The 25,316-nt window shown below is 40.1% G+C and overlaps 1 protein-coding gene across 2 annotated transcripts in view; it reads left to right on the forward strand.

Annotated features, from left to right (window-relative positions):
- The first annotated feature begins 3,474 nt into the window (after positions 1 to 3,474).
- The window catches only part of LOC126251542 (brain protein I3), a 28,909-nt gene continuing 7,067 nt past the window's right edge, over positions 3,475 to 25,316 (forward strand). Inside the window, exons 1-3 of one of the 2 annotated variants that reach the window (XM_049952052.1) lie at positions 3,475 to 3,589; positions 3,702 to 3,843; positions 3,917 to 4,095. In XM_049952052.1, coding sequence (XP_049808009.1) covers positions 3,792 to 3,843; positions 3,917 to 4,095 — 231 coding nt within the window. In that variant the 5' untranslated portion in view covers positions 3,475 to 3,589; positions 3,702 to 3,791. Of the gene's footprint in view, positions 3,590 to 3,609; positions 3,844 to 3,916; positions 4,096 to 25,316 lie in introns of those variants that run through there. The other variant, XM_049952051.1, reaches the window with a different exon arrangement.

Below are 25,316 nucleotides of genomic sequence, written 5' to 3' on the forward strand. Positions count from 1 at the left end.
GGGGAGGCGAATCTCTCACAAAAAACCCTGACATTTCTGGTCTGTTAGGCGACGTGGAAGGAAGACTGATCACAATATACGGTCGCCAATTACCCTGGCCCACTCATTCTGGCTGCACTAATGCTGATGATTCGCTGCACTATACCATGGGGTTCTGCATAATCTCCCACAGATGACTTGTATGAAAGGTGAAGGAAGATAACACGTTGCATAAAGGTGGCCTCATCTGTGAATAGGATGGATGACACAAATCCCAGAACTGTATTTGCCTGGTGAAGAAACGAGTGACAAAACAGCTCCTGATGTGGAAAGTGTGTCGCTAGTAGGCCCTGCACACAGTGTAAGTGGTAAGGGTAGTAACAATTGTCATGGAGAATGTTCCAGACGGTCGTTAGCCTGTACTAGCAGGCCAACTGCTTGGTACTGACACGGCACTCACCTCCCACAGTGTTAATCACATTTTCCTCCAAGTCAGGTGTCCGAACATTTCGGGTATGTCCTTCATGATTTCCTGCTTCCAGAAACGATCCTGCCTCAGACAAACTGCGAAACACTGTTGAAAACATTGAAAGCTGTGGTTGTTGTTGGTGGGGATAGGTCTGCTGATAGAACCTTGCTGCCTGCCGCTCATTGCTGTTTGCCTTTCCATAGGTAAACACCATGTCGGCAAGCTCTCGATTCGAATACGGAACCATTGTGTACAACACTGTCTCATATTCACTACAAGGTGAGTCATCAAGAGAAGTGAATCGGACACAACAAAACCAATTACTATGGCAGGAGAGGGCACTAGGGCATGATGTATGAGGAACAGTAGCATCCTCTAGGAGGAAACCATGCATACTGTAACTGTGGCAGTATGGTGCAGCATGTATTAGACTGCATCTCTTAACAAAGTATGACTGAATAAATGGTCTCTACCATGGAGATCATGCATTTCTGAACATAAGCTCATTAGACCTTTTTGTTTTGTATCCTCTCATCAATCAGTCACTAGACTTTGTACACAGTGGAAAAAATCACACACTATACAGTGTGGGCATTAGCTCTATTCTGTTACTGTGAAATCTAAATAATTTTTCACTGTCAGATACCTGACCTCTCTCGTGGAAGAACACTCAATGGAACAAATATTCAAGACGTTATGAAACATTTGCGAATTGCTACGAAAACAAAGCTAATAATAAAATAAAGATTAAGAAAACACAAAAGACGAAATCTGCTACTATAAAATGAGTCAGTGTGGCGAAAATAAATTAACTTCCGATGTTAGCAGGTGACGATGCCGTCAAGACTTTCTTCCTGAGAAACCTTGACGTGGGATGGTGTGACATGACCTGACAGCAGTGTGAATGCCAACATGTGAAATGCGTTGTGGAATGTTTTTATGTCACGTGATGAGATTAGATTAGATTAGATTCAGTTTTCGTTCCTTAGAGCCAAAATATGAGATGATTCTCGTGGCTGTGGAACATGTCAGAAAGTATAACATAAAACATTTGTATATAATACTTACTACCCTGATCATTTGTCAGGAGATTGTCAAACTATGTGAATACAATACAGTAAACCTGAACAGCTAATATTTACAGAATTAATACGCTGTCAGACTGAAACATTATTACGCGCTATTAATAAATGTATCATACACAAAATACCTGATCTTGACTGTTGTGAGAAAGTGCTGTCAAAATCTAAAAGACATTTTTACTTAAGCTGGCCTAACGGTCTCTGTTAAGATATTCATCTATATAGTAGAAGGAAGATGACTACCAAATAGTTTTCCAAACTCTGTTTAAACTGTGCTTTATCTGAAATCAAGTTTTTAATGGTTGCTGGAAATTTATTGAATATGTGTGTTCCTGAATATCGGACTCCTTTTTGGATCAAGGTAAGTGATTTTAGGTTTTTATTAGATTGTTTTTATTCCTAGTACTGATACTATGTATTGAGATATTGGTTGGGAATAGAGATATATTACTTGCAAAAAATTTCATTAAAGAATAAATATACTGAGAAGCAGTGGTTAAAATACAAAGTATCTTGAACAGGTTTCTACATGATGTTCTTGAATTTACACCACAAATGATTCTTGTTACCCACTTTTGCACATTAGAAACTTTTGCTCAGTTTGATGAGTTATCCCAGAATATGAACCCGTATAACATAATAGAATGAAAGTAAAGGAAATATGCAAATTTTTTTATATCTCCTACATCAGACATTATGTAGAAAGGTTTTAAACAACTAAGCTCCTGTTTGATATGTTTGACAATGGAGTAAACTGGTCTCATCATATAACCTTCACAAAAGACTCAATTCATCGATTTTTGCCTTACATATTGTCTGTGAGAGTGGGAATGTAACTCGATGATATCACGATACTGTGGATACGTCCACTCTGTAATAAAACATATAATCATATTTTGGGGAAACCAGTCACTAAGAAAGAAAACATTTTTGGTCCAAAACTTTTAGTAAGAATAATGAGTGCTGTAGACTGTAGATGTACTTGCAGGAACCTTTTCCAGAAACCAAAAATGCTTACTACTGTTTCCCTGTATAAATAAGGTGTTCAGAAATTAGTGTTACAAACTTCTATGATTCGTAGAGGGGAATGAGCACGTAATATTTTGAATAGGGACCCATGTTCGGAAACGTACGGTTCCGTTCTACGAAGTTTTCAGTTCAGATGTTTAACTCACGTACTCCTGCTGCTTGAGGAACTTAATTAAGCGTGACTATCATGTAACCATTCGAAAGGAAACATCCGTTTATCACGTAAGTACATTTCTTTGTATTATCACCAAGAGATTAAGTGTTTAAGTTATTAAAAAAAACAGAGTACTTTACTTACGGCACGGCACTGATGCCTTATAACAGAGGCCCGATGTGGTGACCACCAATGCAGGTACAGCCACGGTACCTACGAAGCATGTTCTAGTATACACTCTCCATCCCATATGGCGTCTTTTCAGTTTCTAGTTCAGGGGCCGGGTCTCGTTCCTGCAGATCTTAGTCTGTTTCAACAGGAGTCTCGTAGTAAACGTCATCCTATCTACCCTATAGCATACCAAAACAAGCAACTTTGGGACTTTTCTCTTTCCCTCAGCAGACGTGGACGCGTTACGCACCTGACTTGGAGCCGTCGTAGAACGGAAACGGTGCTCTTCCGGACATGGTATTCTATTTAAAAAGTATTATGTACTCTTCTCTATATAAGTCTTAGAAACTTGTAATGGGAATTTCTGAACACGCTGGATTTTCGCTTATGTGTTTCATTAGTAAAAATACTGAGTTGTACAATACAAAAAAATGAATCCAACGAAGGAAGAAGCACGACTTTCCCACTGATTATAAAAAAATCTGACGATTGTGCAAAAGTGTGTGCATTTATACTGGCACAAATTTTTACAATGCTCTGCCTCCAGAAATTAAAAGTAATTTTGATAATATGTCCACGTTTGTAGAGCCTCTGACGCAATATCTACTGTCAAGGTTGTTTTACAGTTAGAAAGAGTTTCTTAGTCACAACGTAAAATCCTCCTACAATTGTAAAAATTGTGTATGATGTAATAGTTGCGACGAGGTAAATGTCAAACGCATGCTACATATAGCAAATGCATCTCTGACACCCGTTCATGTGACAGTTGTATAAGTGTGTTTGATTTCGTAGTTGACGTATTCAGTTTTTTGTTTAGAAAAAAAGAAAGATATCGACTGTGGAAATTGTCAGCAGAAAACAAATAGCCCTTGCAGCTTTTGTAAAAATTCGCCCGTGATTGCAAACAATGTCAGTGCCGAGAGAATATGATAAGCCACCCCCGTACTCACCTACTCCTGGTATGTTAACGTATTGACGTAATGTGATTTGATTTTATGTTTTGTCTGTCTTTTTGACCTAGCGGTATTTCAGGTTACATGCCAGAAAATGCTGCAACAATTCAGCCGCCGCCGCCACCACCTCCGGGATATCAACCGTATATTAATCAAGCTGCCCCCATTCAGGGTAACTATGTACCAACCTACGGAGCAACTACCATCACAGTGCAGCCACAGGAAATAATAATTGTAGGAGCATGCCCTGCATGCAGGGTAAGTAGTATTTTTAATAGAACTTATGAACGTGGCCCATTTTTCAGACGATTACTATTTTTGAACGACTGAACGTAACGTAACCAGAAGTAAATAATTACTAAAAATGAAATAAGAAAATCGTTACTGACCGATACTTTGTCCACCGTAGTACGCCAGCCACCCAAATACATAGAAAAACATGTAGTTTGTTACTGCTCATATGTTTCGAATCAACAGGTACCGTATGCCATTGGAGTAATGTGGGTATCACACTGAAAACCTGTCTAGAGAAATTAGATATGCTACTGCTTTTAGATATTTCCGAAGACAACAAAGTACCCATTGATGTCCGAGTACTGTGACACAGGGTGCCTCTGAAGTAAATAGAGTATATAGTTATGGGGCAAAGTGATTGCTGATGTGGTGTGGTTGTCTACAATTAGCACTTACTGCTTTGGATTATCTGTAACCGACTTTTGGGTCTAGTGAACAATGTAAGCCATTGGGATACTCTCTGAAGTTTGATGATGTACATTACAAAGATACAGCTGGGGATGTTTTTATTTGTTTATTTCAGTTGTGATTATTATCATGGTTTTTACTAATTCTCTATAGGTGTAGCAGAGGTGGGAATCCATTTAGGGAAACAAGTTTTTGGTTTGTTGAGGTGACCAATTGACCTGTAATGTAGTCTGAGGTGGAATGGGAGCAATTAAGTTGTGAGTTTGCATAGTCAATAAACGTGTCATGACAGTTTCTTCTTCTTCTACTTCTTTGTACACACTGGACAATCTGCAGTTATTGAACAACCCACTTTTTCCACTGTGGTCTCACATTTTCGTCTATTTTGATGTATTAGAAAAGATTAAGAACATCATTAGAAGTCTAAACCCCCTGTTCTCATGGGGGTATTGTTGAAGTGTCAGCTTTCATTTTCCTAATGTTTGTGTTTTTGAAGTCTTCCATTTGTTGCGTGTCTGCCATGATACTGCCAGAGTTATATAGATGTACTGAAGTGTTAACTAATCCCCAACGAAACAAAAGTGCTGTTATTTGAGTGTCTGTATTGGTCAGACACCACTGCTGTGTTTTATGTTTTAGTTCAATCAAGCCTACTGTGTGGTTCTTTCTGCATGAAGTCACTTGGAACTACCGTACTGAAACAACTCGTGTAACTGTTTTTTCTCCAGCTTGCCTATGTTAAGTCTCAACCAGAGTTGAACTAATGTTTCTTATCTGTAACATGTGATGTAATAATGCACAGAAGGTTCTGGTTGAAAATTACAAATTATTTAGGAATAAAGGAGACAACTCACTGATAGGCAGAAGCACTGCATCGTTGATAGGCACACAAACGAAAGGTACGGAGATGGACTGGCTTTTGGAATGCACTTCCTTTTTGTAGCTGTAGGAAAAATGCATGTGCACACCTACACGCATGCATGGGCCACCTCCCCCTCCCCCTCGCCAAAAAACACAAAATGCACTACCTTTTTCTAGCATGCACACACACACGTGCTGTCTCTCTCTCTCTCTCTCTCTCTCTCTCTCTCTCTCTCTCTCTCTCTCTCTCACTCACTCACTCACTCACTCACATACACACACACAAAATTGTGTGAGGGTTGAAGTGCAGTGAACTACCTTAGGTTTGGACCAGGAAGGTTGTGGGAGCGAAGGATGTGCTGTAAGGATAGCTCCCATCTGTGCAGTTCAGAAAAGCTGGTGGTGGTGGGGAAGATCCAGATGGCATAGCTTGTGAAGCAACCATTGAAATCTTGCATGTTGTGCTCTGCTGCATGTTGTGCCACTATCTTGGTGGTCCACCTTGTTTTTGGCAGTGGGCATTCATTCTAGTTGGCAGCTGGTTGGTTGTCATACCAGTGTTTTTGTGTCTGTTCTTTCATACATGTCCAAAAGAATATACACATTATTTGATTGTGTGGTGGTAAAACTACTGTTCAGAGAGATCCGTACAAATTGTAACCTGTTCCCATTGGTTCATACCAGTGCCCAAATGTGCTAATGTCATTGGAAAGCTTAAAAAAATACCAAGTGTCATTGCTGTGTGTATTACAGACAACAAGATAGGAGTTCAGAAAATAATAATCTTACTACGAATAAACTCCATCCGAAGATAGTGCTATGTGTACTGTGTCGATATAGTTTTATAAGCTGCACTGTGAAATGAACACCATGGGGAAAATGAGTTACCAGAGGCTTAGTACCTATTAAGTGAATCCAGCTTTTTAGTTAGGGCTGTTCGTGGTTGCCTGTCTTGTTACTATATGCTCTTTATATGTATGAGTAACAACTGCAGAATGTAGAAATGACATTTTGCAAGAAACAGACATCTATAAAGCTGGCTAGTTGCTGTATTTCTTTAAGTAAAATAATAAAATTGTTCAACGTAACTAATGTTGTTCCAAGGATGTAAATATATGTCGAGACAAATATTTTATTAGTATGTTACATGTCTAACATGAGAGACTCAGTAAGCTTGCTTTTATATTTGGTGCTGCTTAAGCAAACTGTATTTTTCTGTTCAATTTGAGAACAGAATCTGTTTCAGTCCTCAAATTTGAATTGAAAATAACTATTTTGTGATGACAGCATTTCTCACTTGAAAACTAATGTTGAACAATGGATAATCCCGGATGGAATGTAACAATACCAGAGAAGGCAACTTGCTACTCACCATATAGTGGAGATGATGAGTTGCGATAGGCACAACAAAAAGATTCACACAATTGTAGCTTTCGGCCATAGGCCTAAAGGCGCGCGTGCGCGCGCCACACACACACACACACACACACACACACACACACACACACACACACACACACGCAACTTGCACACATGTCTGCAGTCTCAGAGAACTGAAACAATACTGCGAGCAGCAGCACCAGTGCATAGTGGGAGTGTCAAATGGGTGGGGGTAAGGAGGAGGCTGGGGTGGGGAGGGGGAGGGATAGTATGGTGGGAGTGGCGGACAATGAAGTGTTGCAGTTTAGTCGGAGGGCAGGAGAGAAGGTGCGCAGGGGAGGGGGGCGGGGTAAGTAAGGAAAGGAGAGAAATAAAAAGAAATTAAAAGACTGGGTCTGGCAGTGGCTGACGGCTGTGCAGTGCTGGAATGGGAACAGGGAGGGGCTGGATGGATAAGGACAGTGACTAGCAACTTTCCTTGTCTGGTATTGAAAACTAATGTCGGTGATATATACACCACCTCTATCATGGACACAAGTCGTTCCATTTAATTTCACGAGAATTGCGTTGTTTCATGACATTTTTTTGATAAGATGCTATCATTGATCAGTTGCATTGGTGCTGCCATTTTCTTTTGTGTGATGGAGTGAGATATTAGTTTTCATTTTCTGGGCACTGTGCAAGGACAACACATTATGTATTTTTGGAGGTACTACTGTGCCATATTGTGAACTTGAATAAATAGTAGAGTTCTTAATGTAAAGACTGCCTTCCAAATTCATTATTTGTATCAATGAAATGAATCTCTATCATTTATTTAAGAAAGTAGCCATTTTCTTGGAGCAAAGAAAATGTAATCTGAATCTGGTAACACTGTTTCAGAATAAAAGTGTATGTTATAATCTGAAAGATAGGGAAGGGGCAGGTATAGATAGGTAAAGACAGATCTTCTTCTTTTCATGTTTCCTTGTGCCTTTGCCTAGCATCAGTGGTAGGGTCAGCATGGTAGGTTTCAGGGGCGGCTGGGTGCCCTTCCTGTCCATTCCCCCCCCCCCCCCCCCCCTCCCCCACTTCCCCCAGGACTGAATGTGTGTACCCAAACTGTCTGTTGCAGTGTTACTGATGTGAAAGTGGATGTTCCCCTAGAGTGGGATGTGGGAGACTGCCAAAAAAACCACATCCAAGCTGGCGAATATGCCGTTCCTTGTCGGCAATCTGCATGTGGATTTGATGCAGGAAACAGCACTTCAACATGTACAGCAATTCCGGCAAGTTCGACAGGCAAAGGCAGATAAATAGAGGTCCTGTTTGTCTCAGGGGGATACATCCTCACTGACAGATTACCCTTCCCCCATAATGTAGTGGAATAAAATTCCATTACGTTAACACTCTCTCTCTCTCTCTCTCTCTCTCTCTCTCTCTCTCTCTCTCTCTCTCTCTTCTCTCACTCACTCTCTGAGTGAGTGAGTGAGTGAGTGAGTGTGTGTGTGTGTGTGTGAGAGAGAGAGAGAGAGAGAGAGAGAGAGAGAGAGAGATGAATGGCATCAAAAATTACGATAGACTGAGGAAGATAACTGTTTTTCAATGCCTTATGCTCCATCTCACATGTTCCCTTATTGTTCCTGTGTGATATGCACATCATTTAATGTAATAGTATTAACCCACATGCAACTAAAGAGCTCTGCCAGTGTGTTCTTAACCTTGGGCCTCAAATTGGTTTTTGCAATTTCAGAACTACTGATAAAGGAAGATAGCAAGCATATTTCTGTCTAGTAATACCTTTTCATTCAGTATAACGATGAAGCAGAACAGTCCCGGAAACAAAACAAAACAACCAGAATGAATATGCGGCTAGGCAAACTGTTAGTTTATCACGAGGATATGTTGAAAATCCCACAAATGTTCAGTTTTATAGTTCTAATTGAGCATCTGAAATCCTCTGATTAGTGAAGAAGACAGCATGTTCCTTGGTTGATATAAGCAATGTTTTAGGCAACAAAAATTTGGAGGAGAGTCTGAAAACTATTGCAGACAGTGTTAGAGCAGCTCTCCACTATCACATTAATCTGCCTTATTGAGAGGGATGCAACCTCTGTTTCATATGAGTTCTATTGTGTCAGAGATCATGAAGAATCTTCTTGTTGCTCTGATCTTTCCCAGTGTAATACCACTTGGTTTTCTCAAGTGAAAATTGTTGGGTGAAATAAACTTTTTCCAGGGTGAAGGTTTTCCGAAGGAAGGAAAGCTGATTAAGGATTTTGTATCTTGTAGTGATATGTCGAGACCAAACACAAGCTAGAGGTGGGGAAGAAATTAATCTGTGCTCTTCCGAAAAGGGACCTCAACCCCAGTTCATTGTGAACTGCTGCACCACCTCATTTTGTGGAGTGTTTGTGACAAAATGTGAGGTGACACTCATTAAAATATGTGAAACAATAACGTTTGTGTAGGTGATGAATTGGACTGAGTGCAATTGGAATTAATTTGAAGAATGGAATAAAAGTAGAATAAATGTTATTGTACTTCAAATCATTTTTTAGTAAATTTTAATTTCAGTAGACCAAACCAGAGGAATGTGTTGATGGTCCATCTCTAGTTTTGCAGTGGAATGATGTTAGTACTTTGTAATTATAAAAGTAATAATCTACTAACTACTGTTAAAAAATCGAAATGTTTGACTAAACAGGGTAGGAAAATGGTTTAGCCATTGGATTTATATTCAGGATGAATGGGGTTGAAAATCTTCTGGACTTCCAATTTAATTTTTTGGCCATTACCATAAACTCTGAAGATCCTGCATCTCTTTCCAAATTATGTAAATATTCTTAAAGATACTTTCATATTTCTGACACCATAGTTTCAGACAGAACAGTAATGAATTTGAGCTATCAAGAAAAAAACACATTCAACATTGGGTTTAGCAGCAGATTAAGAAAGTACCTCGTAAAGAAATAAATGAGGTAATGCATATATCTCCATCAATCAAAATAAAATTTGAAAAGAATATCATTAAAATACATGAAAACAAGAATTGAGACTCTTAAAATTAATAATTTGGTAACCAGAGAAAAGTTTCTCATTGAGCTCGAATGTGAATTTTTTTGGAAATTACAGAACAGCTATCTTAGTTTGTTGTTTTGTTTTAAAAGAACACAAAAGTGAAAGACAATATTATCCATCCTGGATTTCTAGTTGTTTGAAAACTGAAAGACATCATGATGTAGAATATATCCCAGTGTTCATTCTCTTCCCAGTCTTCAGTACCATCATCACCTAGCCCCCTTCCGCAAATCACTGTGCTACGTGTTTTACAAACTTTGCATGAGAATTCCTCACTGGCAAGGGTTGTTCTGTTATTTTTATGGGACCCACATAAGTAAGAAATTCCCCTGAGAACAGCTGAGATGATATTGGGTGGGATGATTGAGGGTTTTTTGTACTTAGAAAGGGAAAAGAGTGTATCCTTCAAAAGCCTCCAGTTCATTGATCAATTTCTGAAGTCTGGCTCCTCCAACATTTGAGCAAGTTCACTGAGGTAAAGTCTTCTTCTGTAGTTATTTTATCTAGCAACATTGGCTCTATAAATTTTGTATGACTTAATTCCAGCTGTATCAAGTTGCCCGAAAAAAAACTGCCATATGCCACTTGTTTTCTTAGTGTGGAACACATATGGTCTATCAAGTCTGCACCACCTTTTGTGTATCTTAATGAAGTACTGTTAGGGATGTCACCAAGTCAAGGTCAATTTCAGCGGTATCATGTCAAGTTGATAAGAGAATTACAGTTTTTTTCCGCTTTTAGTTACTTAACTCACCATACTTTAAACCAAATAATTATGACCCTGCTTATGGGAAGGATCATTTATAAATTCTGGAGAAATCTCTTTTACATTTATTATAGGTGTTCCTATGAATTTGATTCTGCTTTCAAACAAATATTATCATGTGACAGTGTCAAGGAGCTTATTCAGATGAACAAAATACTGGCCCTCAGACTGTTTTCCACAATATATTTCAGTGGTGTGAGTATAAAATGTCTTAATGTCCACAATTGAATAAATTTTGATGCAGTATTCTGCAGGCTTTCGAGGCATAAATTAGAGAAAACCACACCTGCCACAAAAGGCAACTAGCATCTCATTTATCGTAAGTTCACCCAAACTGGAACACTTTTGGCAGTTTTCAACGAACTGAGAGTGGAAGCCATGAACAGGAGCTAATTTCTCAATTTGTTGCCTTGCAGCTCTGGTTGTTACATCATCAAAATGAAGGCATCCTAATAGTAGCAAATATCTACTGAAGCTGATTTGCTCTAAACATTATCAGTCCCATCCCATCGATTTTCCACAGTTCCTCCACTTTAGCATGGTGTGACGCTCTACAGGCAATCATAAATGGAGTCCCAATAGGTGTCATGATTTCTTCACAGTTCGTCATCGTGAAGTCACTGTCGCATCCATCGACGGTCTGTTCCTCCCACTGCAGGCATTTGTTTTGAAAAAAAAATTTACTGTGGAAATATTTGTGTATTTCACAAGTTCTTTGACCTTTTAGAGATATATAATTTATAGAATGGCAGCCATAGGGGTTTTGGCATATGTGGCAATTCCATTTGGTTCAGGTAAAATCTTAATGATATTTGTTACTCTTATCTATGTCCCCCCCCCCCCCCCTCTCACCCCTTCATGAACCATGGACCTCGACGTTGGTGGGGAGGCTTGTGTACCTCAGCGATACAGACAGCTGTACCGTAGGTGCAACCACAACGGATGTGTATCTGTTGAGAGGCCAGACAAACGTGTGGTTCCTGAAGAGGGGCAGCAGCCTTTTCAGTAGTTGCAGGGGCAACAGTCTGGATGATTGACTGATCTGGCCTTGTAACACTAACCAAAACGGCCTTGCTGTGCTGGTACTGCGAATGGTTGAAAGCAAGGGCAAACTGCAGCCGTAATTTTTCCCGAGTGCATGAAGATTTACTGTATGGTTCAATGATGATGTCGTCCTCTTGGGTAAAATATTCCGGAGGTAAAATAGTCCCCCATTCGGATCTCCGGGCGGGGACTACTCAAGAGGACGTCGTTATCAGGAGAAAGAAAACTGGCGTTCTACGGATCGGAGCGTGGAATGTCAGATCCCTTAATCAGACAGGTAGGCTAGAAAATTTAAAAAGGGAAATGGATAGGTTAAAGTTAGATATAGTGGGAATAAGTGAAGTTCGGTGGCAGGAGGAACAAGACTTTTGGTCAGGTGAATACAGGGTTATAAATACAAAATCAAATAGGGGTAATGCAGGAGTTGGTTTAATAATGAATAAAAAAATAGGAGTGCGGGTAAGCTACTACAAACAGCATAGTGAACGCATTATTGTGGCCAAGATAGACACGAAGCCCACGCCTACTACAGTAGTACAAGTTTATATGCCAACTAGCTCTGCCGATGACAAAGAAATTGAAGAAATGTGTGATGAAATAAAATAAATTATTCAGATAGTGAAGGGAGATGAAAATTTAATAGTCATGGGTGACTGGAATTCGGTAGTAGGAAAAGGGAGAGAAGGAAACATAGTAGGTGAATATGGATTGGGGGGAAGAAATGAAAGAGGAAGCCGCCTGGTAGAATTTTGCACAGAGCACAACTTAATCATAGCTAACACTTGGTTCAAGAATCATGAAAGAAGGTTGTATACATGGAAGAAGCCTGGAGACACTGACAAGTTTCAGATAGATTATATAATGGTAAGACAGAGATTTAGGAACCAGGTTATAAATTGTAAGACATTTCCAGGGGCAGATGTGGACTCTGGCCGCAATCTATTAGTTATGAACTGTAGATTAAAGCTGAAGAAACTGCAAAAAGGTGGGAATTTAAGGAGATGGGACCTGGATAAACTGACTAAACCAGAGGTTGTACAGAGTTTCAGGGAGAGCATAAGGGAACAATTGACAGGAATGGGGGAAAGAAATACAGTAGAAGAAGAATGGGTAGCTTTGAGGGATCAAGTAGTGAAGGCAGCAGAGGATCAAGTAGGTAAAAAGACGAGGGCTAGTAGAAATCCTTGGGTAACAGAAGAAATACTGAATTTAATTGATGAAAGGAGAAAACAGAAAAATACAGTAAATGAAGCAGGGAAAAAGGAATACAAACGGGCAAAAATTAGATCGACAGGAAGTGCAAAATGGCCAGGCAGACATGGCTAGAGGACAAATGTAAGGATGTAGAGGCTGATCTCACTGGGGGTAAGATAGATACTGTCTATAGGAAAATTAAAGAGACCTTTGGAGAAAAGAGAACCATTTGTATGAATATCAAGAGCTCAGATGGAAACACGGTTCTAAGCAAGGAAGGGAAAGCAGAAAGGTGGAAGTAGTATATAGAGGGCCTATACAAGGGCGATGCACTTGAGGACAATATTATGGAAATGGAAGAAGATGTAGATGAAGATGAAATGGGAGATATGATTCTGCGTGAAGAGTTTGACAGAGCACTGAAAGACCTGAGTCGAAACAAGGCCCTGGGAATAGACAACATTCCATTGGAACTACTGACAGCCTTGGGAGCGCCAGGCCTGACAAATCTCTACCATCTGGTGAGCAAGATGTATGAGACAGGTGAAATACCCTCAGACTTCAAGAAGAATGTAATAATTCCAATCCCAAAGAAAGCAGGTGTTGACAGATGTGAAAATTACCAAACTATCAGTTTAATAAGTCACTGCTGCAAAATACTAACGCGAATTCTTTACAGATGAATGAAAAAACTAGTAGAAGCCAACCTCGGAGAAGATCAGTTAGGATTCCGTAAAAATATTGGAACACGTGAGGCAATACTGACCCTACAACTTATCTTAGAAGCTAGATTAAGGAAAGGCAAACCTACGTTTCTAGCATTTGTAGACTTAGAGAAAGCTTTTGACAATGTTGACAGGAATACTCTCTTTCAAATTCTGAAGGTGGCAGGGGTAAAATACAGGGAGCGAAAGGCTATTTACAATTTGTACAGAAACCAGACGGCAGTTATAAGAGTCGAGGGACATGAAAGGGAAGTAGTGGTTGGGAAGGGAGTGAGACAGCGTTGTAGCCTCTCCCCGATGTTATTCAATCTGCATATTGAGCAAGCAGTAAAGGAAACAAAAGAAAAATTCCGAGTAGGAATTAAAATGCATGGAGAAGAAATAAAAACTTTGAGGTTTGCCGATGACATCGTAATTCTGTCAGAGACAACAAAGGACTTGGAAGAGCAGTTGAATGGAATGGACAGTGTCTTGAAAGGAGGATATAAGATGAACATCAACAAAAGCAAAATGAGGATAATGGAATGTAGTCGAATTAAATCGGGTGATACTGAGGGAATTAGATTAGGAAATAAGACACTTAAAGTAGTAAAGGAGTTTTTCTGTTTGGGGAGCAAAATAACTGATGATGGTCGAAGTAGAGAGGATATAAAATTTAGACTGGCAATGGCAAGGAAAGCGTTTCTGAAGAAGAGAAATTTGTTAACATTGAGTACAGATTTAAGTGTCAGGAAGTCGTTTCTGAAAGTATTTGTATGGAGTGTAGTCATGTATAGAAGTGAAACATGGACGATAAATAGTTTAGACAAGAAGAGAATAGAAGCTATCGAAATGTGGTGCTACTGAAGGATGCTGAAGATTAGATGGGTAGATCACATAACTACTGAGGAGGTATTGAATAGGATTGGGGATTTGAGAAGTTTGTGGCACAACTTGACTAGAAGAAGGGATCGGTTGGTAGGATGTGTTCTGAGTCATGAAAGGATCACCAATTTAGTATTGGAGGGCAGCGTGGAGGGTAAAAATCGTAGAGGGAGACCAAGAGATGAATACACCAAGCAGATCCAGAAGGATGTAGGTTGCAGTAGGTACTGGGACATGAAGAAGCTTGCACAGGACAGAGTAGCATGAAGAGCTGCATCAAACCAGTCTCAGGACTGAAGACAACAACAACAACATCTACATCTACATGAATACTCTGCAAATCACATTTAACTGCCTGGCAGAGGTTTCATCGAACCACCTTCACACTTCTCTATTATTCCAATCTCGTATAGCGCGCGGAAAGAATGAACACCTATATCTTTCCATACGACCTCTGATTTCCCTTATTTTATTGTGGTAATCGTTCCTCCCTGTGTAGGTTGGCGTCAACAAAATATTTTTGCATTCAGAGGAGAAAGTTGGTGATTGGAATTTCGTGAGATGATTCCGTCGCAATGAAAAGCGCCTTTCTTTTAATGACGTCCAGCCCAAATCCTGTATCATTTTTGTGACACTCTCTCCCATATTTTGTGATAATACAAAACGTGCTGTCTTTCTTTGAACTTTTTCGATATACTCCGTCAGTCCTATCTGGTAAGGATCCCACACCGTGCAGCAGTATTCTAAAAGAGGATGGGCAAGTGTAGTGTAGGCAGTCTCCTTAGTAGGTCTCTTAAATTTTCTAAGTGTCCTGCCAATAAAACACAGTCTTTGGTTAGCCTTCCCCATAACATTTTCTATTTGTTCTTTCCAATGTAAGTTGTTCATAATTGTAATACCTAGGTATTTAGTTGAATTTACGGCTTTTAGATTAGACTGATTTATTGTGTAACCAAAGTTTAATGAGTTCCTTTTAGCACTCATGTGGATGACCTCACGGTCTTGTGATGACTTTATTAGTCGATAAATGACAGCGTCATCTGCAAACAACTGAATATGGCTGCTCAGATTGTCTCCCAAATTGTTTATATAGATAAGGAACAGCAAAGGGCCTGTAACACTACCTTGGGAACGCCAGAAATCACTTCTGTTTTACTCGATGACTTTCTATCAGTTACTATGAACTGTGACCTCTCTGACAGGAAGTCACAAATCCAGTCACATAATTGAGACGATATTCCATAAACATGCAATTTCACTACGAGCCACTTGTGTGGTAAAGTGTCAAAAGCCTTCCGGAAATCCAGAAATATGGAATAGATCTGAAATCCTTTGTCAATAGCACTCGACACTTCATGTGAATAAAGAGCTAGTTGTGTTTCACAGGAATAATGTTTTCTAAACCCATGTTGACTGTGTGTCAATAGACCATTTTCTTTGAGGTAATTCATAATGTTTGAACACAATATATGTTCCAAAATCCTGCTGCAAATTTTTTTGTGAAATTCTGGTTAGGTATTTCGAATCACTTATCCATAAGGTTTCCTTGCTTCTTTCAAAATAAAAATGCAATTGAGCAACATCTTCTCCTTCAAGTGGCATTTTTTCTACTGATCCATTCTCTTCTTCCTTTTTGTAACTATTGGTTAGAATCTGTGCAAGTATCATATTGCTCTATATCCTCATGTTCGTAATCAGTGTCACTTCATTCTCAATGTACCCTTCCTCCTCATCTTCATATAATTCGCATAAACATTGACATATGTCCTCTTTGGTGTGAAGTCCATGATCCTTAAAACAGAGGCAGGAATCCTTCAAAGCCGGGGATAAACCGTGGTTTTCAGGTAATAATTTTCAGTCAGTTATCCTCCCCATTCCAACACCACCACAGTGGCTATCCCTGTACATGAAACAAAAACAACTAGCAGAATGGTAAATAAAAGAATAAATACTGACATTCTTGAAAAAACTACGCATTTGTATATCTTCGTTTACTCCAACCATATTAGAAACCCAAAATAAAATTAGAACACCAAGAAAAATAGATGGCTCTTACATGACAGTCTCCACATCCTGGTTTCAGAAAAATTAGGTACCTTGTGGCAGCTATCTGCTCACTCGTCTGCTTCTTTTGTCTTTCACACTCAACCAGCATGGGACACCACTGCATTAAAGACACATAACACGTATCCACAGTACATGTTGCTTGTAATTCAAAAAATGCTTGAAAAATGTGAAAAAATAGGAAAAGAAATGATTGAAGAAAAGCCATCAGGTGTAAATCAAACAATGGAAAGTCCAGGATGGAATGTAAAAATATAACGAAAAGGAAAGTTGCTTCTCACCATATAGCAGAGATGCTGTGATTGTTGGAAGGATGGACTCAGCATATAGGAATGTCAAATTACCTTCAATGAAATTAAAAACAAGGGTGGTAACATTAAGAGGGCAATGGGAATCCCACTGTTAAATGCGGATAGGTGAAAGAGTACATTAAAGGCTTCTGTAAGGGAGAAGATTTGTCTGATGTGATAGAAGAAGAAACAGGAGTCGTTTTAGAAGAGATAGTGGGTCGAGTATAGCTTTGGAGAACTTAAGATCAAAGAAGGCAGAAGGGATAGATAACATTCCATCAGAAACATAAAGACACATTCATAGGATTTGTCAACCTGGAAAAAGCATTTGACTATGTGAAATGGTGTAAGAGGTTCAAAATTCTGAGAAAAGTAGGGGTAAGCTATAGGGAGAGATGGGTAATATACAATATGTACAAGAGCCCAGAGTGAATAATAAGAGTGGATGACCAGCTACGAAGTGCTCAGATTAAAAAGTGTGAAGACAGGTGTAGTCTTTCACTCCTGCTATTCAGTCTGTACATCAAAGAAGCAATGACAGAAATAAAAGAAAGGTTCAGGAGTGGAATTAAAGCTCAGGGTGAAAGGATATCAATGAGTGAAAGGGAAGAAGTACATGATCTGCTGAATGGACTGAACAATCTAATGAGTACAGAATATGGATTGAGAGTAAATCGAAGGAAGACAAAAGTAATGAGAAGTAGCAGAAATGAGAACAGCAAGAAACTTAACATCAGGATTGATGGTTGTGAAGTAGATGAAGTTAAGAAATTCTACTACCTAGGTAGCAAAATAACCAATGATGGACAGAGCAAGGAGGACATCAAAATCAGACTGGCACCAGCAAAAAGGGCATTCCTGGCCAAGGGAAGTCAACTAGTATCACACATAGGCCTTAATTTGAGGAAGAAATTTCTGAGAATGTACGTTTGGAGCACAGCATTGTATGGTAGTGAAACACGGAGTGTAGGAAAACCGGAACAGAGGAGAACCAAAGGGTTTGAGATGTGGTGTTAGAGACGAATGTTGAAAATTAGGTGGACTGATGAGGTAAGGAATGAGGTGGTTCTGCCAGTATCAGAGAGGAAAGGAGTATGTGGAAAACACTGACAAGGAGAAGTGACAGGATGATAGGACATCTGTTAATACATCAGAGAATGACTTCTGTGGTACTAGAGGGAGCTGTAGAGGGCAAAGTTGCAAGTGCTACTCTGAGATGAAGAGGTTGACACAGGAGAAGAATTTGTGGCAGGCTGCATCATACCAGTCAGAAGACTGATGACTCAAAAAATAAAAAAAATGCTAAAGAGATTAATTTCAGAAGTAACTAACTTTATGAGAATTTTGCTGCAAATGCAGGTTCCAAAGGATTAAAGTAATGGACTTGCATTTGGGATGGGGTTTAAGTCCCTATCTTCATTTAGATTTTGTGTGATATATACCTCAGGAGAAAGCTTGGGTACTAGCTTGGACAGGAAGATGAGTTAACGTTTTATCTGCCAGAGAAGAAAGTAAAGAGAATTTCCTTCTGTGATTGTGATCAAAATAAAGATCCAATTATCTCACACCAAAGTGCCACCATTAAGCTGTGTGACAGTTTCGGCACTTACTGCAGTATAACTTAGAAGTGAAGTAATTTTATGTGACTGATTAATAATCAACCTTCTTGTTTGTAAGAGATTCATAATTTCAGACAGTTCTGCTACAAAATTCTTCCTTTGACTAATTGTACGGTATCTATCTGCAATATTTCGTCATAACATCATACTAAATGTGTCATCGTAGCCTGAAATCTAAGTGATATCCCACTGCCCCCCCTCCCCCCCCCCCTTTTGTCCAGTCTCCATAACTAATTCCTGCACCCTCCTTGAAAAAGGAACATCTGATTCTACAGGCTACGAATATTAATATCTAATATGTATTTCTATATTTCTGTTTGCTGTAATGAATATTGCATCCCCTGAAAATGAGTACTTGCTGCCCCCTCTGTTTCTTTGTGAACCCTCTCTTCCTTTGTGAAATATTTTTGTTTAGAATTGGTCCCTCTTTGTAGGTCATTAATTGCTAAGCATTCTGCTCTTGACCATATTAGATTGTTTTCTGTTTGCGTTTTCTGAATACAATCTTCAAAGTTCATAAGTGATGGGATTTTTTTTTTCCTGACATGACTTGTATTTGGACCATTCTGTGGCAGCAGAAGTGTGCATTTGGGGAGGGGTCAGTATGTATACTTACTCTAGAAAATAAGTGAAAGATATAAATAGAAGTTAGACATACATAACTGACCAGAAAAGCATTCTGTCCCTTCTTCCTTCGCCCCTCCCCCACTCCATCTATGAAAATCTCTCTTGTGTGTGTGTGAAACGTCGCCTTTCTTTATTTCTTCTTTTTTATTTCTTTCCGTTCTCAAATTTCCACTGTCACAATGTTCTGGAATTTTCCTTGATAAATTTTCCCCTTTTGTGGTTAACAGGTAATGGAAGGGATGAAGGAACAACTCATAATGTAGTTGAGACACTGAGCGGAGGTCTCCTCTGCTTTATTTGGTGGGTGACCGTTTGCATCAGATCTTTGTGTGTGCTTTCCAGTCATAGCATTCATTTTGTCTTGACTGCTTACCATATTACCTCGCATCAGATCTTTACGTGGGCTTTCCAGTCTCAGTAATCGTGTCATCTTGACTGCTTAGCTCATTACCTTATCTTTCATACACGAAACTAAGCCTTTGTGTAGCTCATTGTTGTTCTGCAAAGTAAAAAACTCTCAGTTCGTCTGTTATAAAATTAACGATTCATTACCATCTCATTTGAGATTTTTATTACACCCAGTTTGTTATTTCTTTTTGTTCTTCATGATCTCTGGTTTTTTAACAATTGTTTTTTATTCATTAGTGTTTATTTTTGGTCTATTGGGTACTGAGGTTGCTTTAATGTGCAATTGTCCTCAGTATCCTCATGTGGAAATTAGTGAATGTACAATATATGTACAAGGTCTTTTTGCTGTGGAGAGGTAAGACATGTTAATATTTTCCCACTGTTTCTACAAGGTAAAAAATAAATGTTGTTGCTACTGATTGACTGACCACACTTCACATAGAGTACCCAAGTGCTACTTGTGGGTGCCAGTGAGGTTTCCTTTATGAGGATCACCCTTTTAAGGAAGTTTATTTATTTATAGCGGCAGTGAGCTTCCTTGGAAAAAATACTTTTTTACGGTCGCTCAACATTTGGTGTAAGCTGTTCTTACATCTGGTTCCCAATTAACATTCCTCCATTTGTACCCTGAGGTTTGTAACTAATTTTAACGTAGCCTTCAGCTCTCAATGATGTGAGGAGTCATCAGATTGCTAGTTTGTTTCACTTTGCAGTATCACATAGACATACAGTAACCGTAACCGCTCGAGTTAAAGTATTAATGTAGGTAGATTAATTGAGATTTGTATTTCCAAGAGATGTAAGACACCTCAAGCCAAGTTTTGCCAAGATAATAGTGTGAATGATTCAAGTTGAAGCAAACAAAGACAGATAAACGATGAAAGCACACAAGCAGTTTTGCAGTCTGTCTGTGATGAATATATAAATGAGAGAATAGTCCACATTGACCTGGCTGACTGCATTGTGCTGGAACTGCTGCTCATCTGGAGTGAGGGGTTATATTGAGTGGAGTGGTAGATGAGGTGGGAGAGTAGGTGAATAATAGGCGGGAATGTCTGGGAAAGGTGGGTGGCAGATGGGCAGGAGACATTGCAGCTGCTTGGGATAGGTATGTAGCACTGATGAGCTCATTCTGGCCCCAGGGAGGAGGACTTGTGCACAGTGGCAAGGAGTACTTGATTGAGAGAAGAAGGTACAACAGAGGACAAGATAGACTGTCAAGAAGAGAGTGTGAGTGCAAGACAAGTGAAGTTTAAAATCATGTGGAAGGGGATGGAGGTGAGTGTGGAGATGGGGCTAGTGAAGGCTGAGGCCAGGAGGACTATTGGATTACATGATGTGTTGGAAGAACATCTTCCATCTACATATTTAGGAGAAGATTGTGGTGTTGGGAAGGATCCAGATAGTATGAGTTGTGAAGCAGCCATTGAAATTGAGCATGTTGTGCCCAGCACATATTCTGTCAGTTGTCATCCTTGCTTCTGGCCACAGTTCGGCAGTTGCCATCATTTGAGTGGATATTTGGTTGTTGGTCATATCCACACAAAATGGTGTGCAGAAATCGCAGCAGATTTGGTGAACAACGTGTTTTCACATGTGGTTGGGCATCGGATAGGATAAACTTGACATAAGACTGGAGTAAGATGTGCTGAGTTGGTTGGTGGGTGTATTGAACAGGTCTCAAACCTGGGTCTTCAACAGGAGTATGTCCCTTGTGGCAAGGGATTGGTAGTAGGTGTGGCATAAGGATGGAATAAGATGTTATATAGATTAGGTTGTCAGTGGAATACCACATTGGAAAGGGATGGGAATGACTATTGGTAGGATGTTCTTTATTCCTGGACACAAAGATAAGCACAGTTCAAAGCCCTGGCAAAGAATATGGTCCAGTTCTTCCAGTCTGTGTTGATATTGAGTATAAGAGTTTTTTCCAGTTGATTTCTAGGGATGGTCAGACGATTTAGAGGCACATGTGGATGTGGCACAGGATATCTCCTGCAGACTGTCTCTTAGTGTGTGTTAAGATACTCAGGATGGTGGGTAATGAATTGCGCATCACTAATAAGGGGGTTATCCAGGGGTGGCCAGGCTATATGGGAATGATTTTTGCTGTTTAAGGGGTGCCAGCTATCAAAATGTAGGTAATGTTGATCATTAGTGAGTTTGATACGGACAGAGGTTTGCATGGTGCCATTGGATAGCTGGAGGTCAATGTACAGGAAGGTGGCAGGCTGGGCTGAAGAGGACCAGTCAAAGCATGTGGGAGAGAATGCATTGAGGTTGTGTAGGAATCAAGAGAGGGTTTTTTGGCTCTGGGTCCAGTCATGAAGAACCTAGTCATTATTTAAAGTCATTAGGAATGTTAGCTGAAGACTTCCAGCATAAGAAATCATCGTCGTTCTGCCAACTGCCTTATCAAAGAAGGTAAAGGAGTGGACAGAGGTTCAGGGCTCTCTCGCATTTGAGGTAGGTAATTGCCTGTAAAAGGTGGATGAATTAGCAATAATCAATAGCATGAGGATGCAGAAGGAAAAGGAAACCACTGCATTAAAGACATATAAGGTGTAGCTACAAGACATGGCCTATAACTGGAAAAGCATCGTAAAATTGGTAATATTGGTAAAATATTCCAGATTAATATTCCATTATGATCTCCATGAGAGGACTGCCAAGCAGGTGAGCTGACTGAGAAATAGATGGAATAACCAACAAGAAGGTAACATTCTAAGATTCAGGACGTGGAAGGTCAGAAGTTGGAATGTGGTAGGGAAGCTAGAAATCTGAGAAGGGAACTACAAGTCTCAATCGTGATATAGTGAGGGTGAGTGAAGTGAAATGGAAAGAAGACAAAGGTTTCTTGGTCAGAAGAATGTAGGGTAATATCAACAGCAGCACAAAATGATATAACGGGAGTAGGATTCATTATGAATAAGGAAGTAGGGCAGAGTGTGAGGTATTGTGAATAGTTCAGAAATAGGATCATTCTCATAAGAATCAACAGCAAACCAATGCTGACAATAATAGTACAGGTATGCATGCTGATGCCACAAGCAGAAGATGAAGAAATAGGGAAAGTATACGGATACTGAACGGGTGATTTAGTACGTAATTTAGTATGAAAATCTAATAGTCATGGGTATTGGAACACAGTTGTAGGGGAAGGAAAGGAAGAAAGGATTATATGAGAATGTGGGCTTGGTTGTAGTAATGAGAGAGGAGAGAGCCTAATTGAGTACTGCAATAAATTTCAGATGGTAATTGTTAATACTCTACTTAAGAATGACAAGAGGAAGTGAGATACTTGTAAAAGACTCAGAGGCAGAGAAACGATACAGCTGGATTACATCATAGTCAGACAAAGAAACTGAAATCAGCTATTGAATTGTAAGGTGTACTCAGGAGCAGATATAGACTCAGACCAAAATTTAGTAATGAAGAGTAGACTGAAGTTTCAGAGAGTTGTTTGGAGAAAAATAAGTGTGGAAGGAAGTGGGATACTGAAGTACAGATTAAGGATGTGATGCTTTCGCAGTTAGCTAAAGATGGGGATACTACGATAAGGAATACCAGAGCAGGCAGTTTAGTCGTACAAGATTGGATATCTGTAAAAAGGACAATCAGAGATGTTGGAAACACAAACGTAGGTACTAGGAAGGTAACTACAAAGAAACCTTGGACAACAAAAGAAATACTTCAGTTGATTGATGAGAGAAGGAAATACAAGAATATTCAGGGAAACACAGGAATACAGCAATATAAACCACTTACAAATGAAGTCAATAGAAAGTGCAGGGCCACGCGAGGTGCCCGTGTGGTCTGAGGCATCTTGTCATGGTTCATGCAGCTACCCCCGTCGGAGGTTCGAGTCCTCCCTCGGGCATGGGTATGGGTGTTGTCCTTAGCATTAAGTTAGTTTAATTTGTGTGTAAGCCTAGGGACCAGTGACCTCAGCAGTTTGATCCAATAGTCCGTACCACAAATTATCAGAAAGTGCAGGAAAGCCAAGGCAAAATGGCTGCAGAAAAAAGTGAAGAAATCGAAAACGAAATGATTGCCAGAAGAACTGACTTGGCACAGAGAAAAATAAAAACGACCTTTGGTGAAATTAAATGCAAGAACAACTACTTTAAGAATGCAATGGGAATTCCACTGTTGAATGCAGAGGAGAAAGGGATAAGTGGGAAGAATACTTTGTGAAGGGGAAGAATTGTCTGATGATGTGATAGAAGAAGAAATAGGAGTTGTTATGGAAGTGATAGGGGATCTAGTATTATTCTGAATTTAAAAGAGCTTTGGAAGACTTGGCATTAAATAAGGGTTAAGGACTGGATAATATTCCATCAGAATTTCTAATATCATTGGGGAAATGGAACCAAATGACCATTTCAAGTAGCTGTGTAGAATCTGAGAGACTGGCAACATTCCCTCGCTCTTTTGGTAAGACATCATCCTCACAATTCGGAAGGTAGTGAGAGATGATAAGTTCAAGAACTATCACACAGACCGCTTAACAGCCCATCCATCCAAGTTGCTGACAAGAATAACATACAGAGGAATGGAAAAAAAATTGAGGATCTGTTAGATGATTGCAAGTTTGGCTGTGGGAAAGGTAAAGGCACCAGAGGACTCCTGACATTGCTCTTCATAATAGAAGCAAGACTGAAGAAAAATCAAGGAACATTCATAGGATTTACAAACGTGGAAAAAGCACTTCACAGTGTGAAATAGTGCAAGATGTTCGAAATTTTGAGAAAAATAGGAGTAAGCTGTATGGAAAGATAGGTGATATACAATATGTGCAAGAACCAAGAGGGAACAATAAGATTGGAAGACCAAGAACGAAATGCTCAGATTAAAAAGGGTGTAAAATGGGATGCAGTCTTTCACCCCAACTGTTCGATGGAAATAAAAGTTTGTAGGAATTCTGTTGTGTTGTAGCCCAAGGAAACACACTCACTTCTGTATAACACAGTAAATTTCATACAGACGTCCACAATACAAGAAGTCATACGTTGAACTGCCTTGGCAAGATGGCTTTGCCCGTTAGGATACAGAGTCAAAGAAGTTTTGATGGCAGAGATATCTCATTCGTACTTGTCGACACCACACAGCTGCCGCCCTCCCGCCCCCGCTGTATGGAGCACGGCTTGAGTGTAGTGAAAGGGGTGTGTGTCCGGTGGTGACGGCAATGGCAGTGATGTGATGGGGATGTCCATCTCCAGAGGTTGCTGCGGCAGGGACCACGCTGGGAAGTCGAGGTGGAACTCCTGTAGGTGGTGTGGGCGGACAAGGTGTCAGCCCGCGCGTATGGATGGAGCAATGTGGGGAGGGACTGTGTCCCTTGTGTGACTGGCTGGCAGCATTTGAACTGTAACCCTCCTTAAGGGGGTTACAATAGCACAGAGGAGTGTGCAGTCGACCCCACGCGGGAGCGGGCGATCGTCTGACGAGCCGGGTCCCGGGCCAGGTGGGGCGAGTTGTCTTGCAGCAAGATGAAAATGTGGTTGTCGTTGATGAGGACGGTGACATCCTCCACACGTTCGGGCGGGATGTCCGTTTGCAGAACCACTAGGGGGGGTGGGGGGTAAGTAGACAGAGGGGGTGAGAACGCAAGGAATTGCGTTGATGGTAACATAGACGCATGTGGGAGTGAGGGTTGCGGTGACCACTCTGAGGGGTCATAGCTTGAGTGCGAGTCCTCAGTGCTGGGAGGTTGCATAACATCGTCGAACATGAAAGATGCTGGGTCGAGGTGTGCTGGTTTCACATGGTGGAGATAAACAGTGAGTGCCAAAACTTTAACCCGTATGACCATCGTGTTAGTGGTGTGGTTTATGACCTTGTATGGGCCTGAATATGGTGGAGGCAACTGGAG

Source organism: Schistocerca nitens, chromosome 4 (assembly GCF_023898315.1).
Source record: "Schistocerca nitens isolate TAMUIC-IGC-003100 chromosome 4, iqSchNite1.1, whole genome shotgun sequence".
In the NCBI taxonomy this organism is placed as follows: domain Eukaryota; kingdom Metazoa; phylum Arthropoda; class Insecta; order Orthoptera; family Acrididae; genus Schistocerca; species Schistocerca nitens.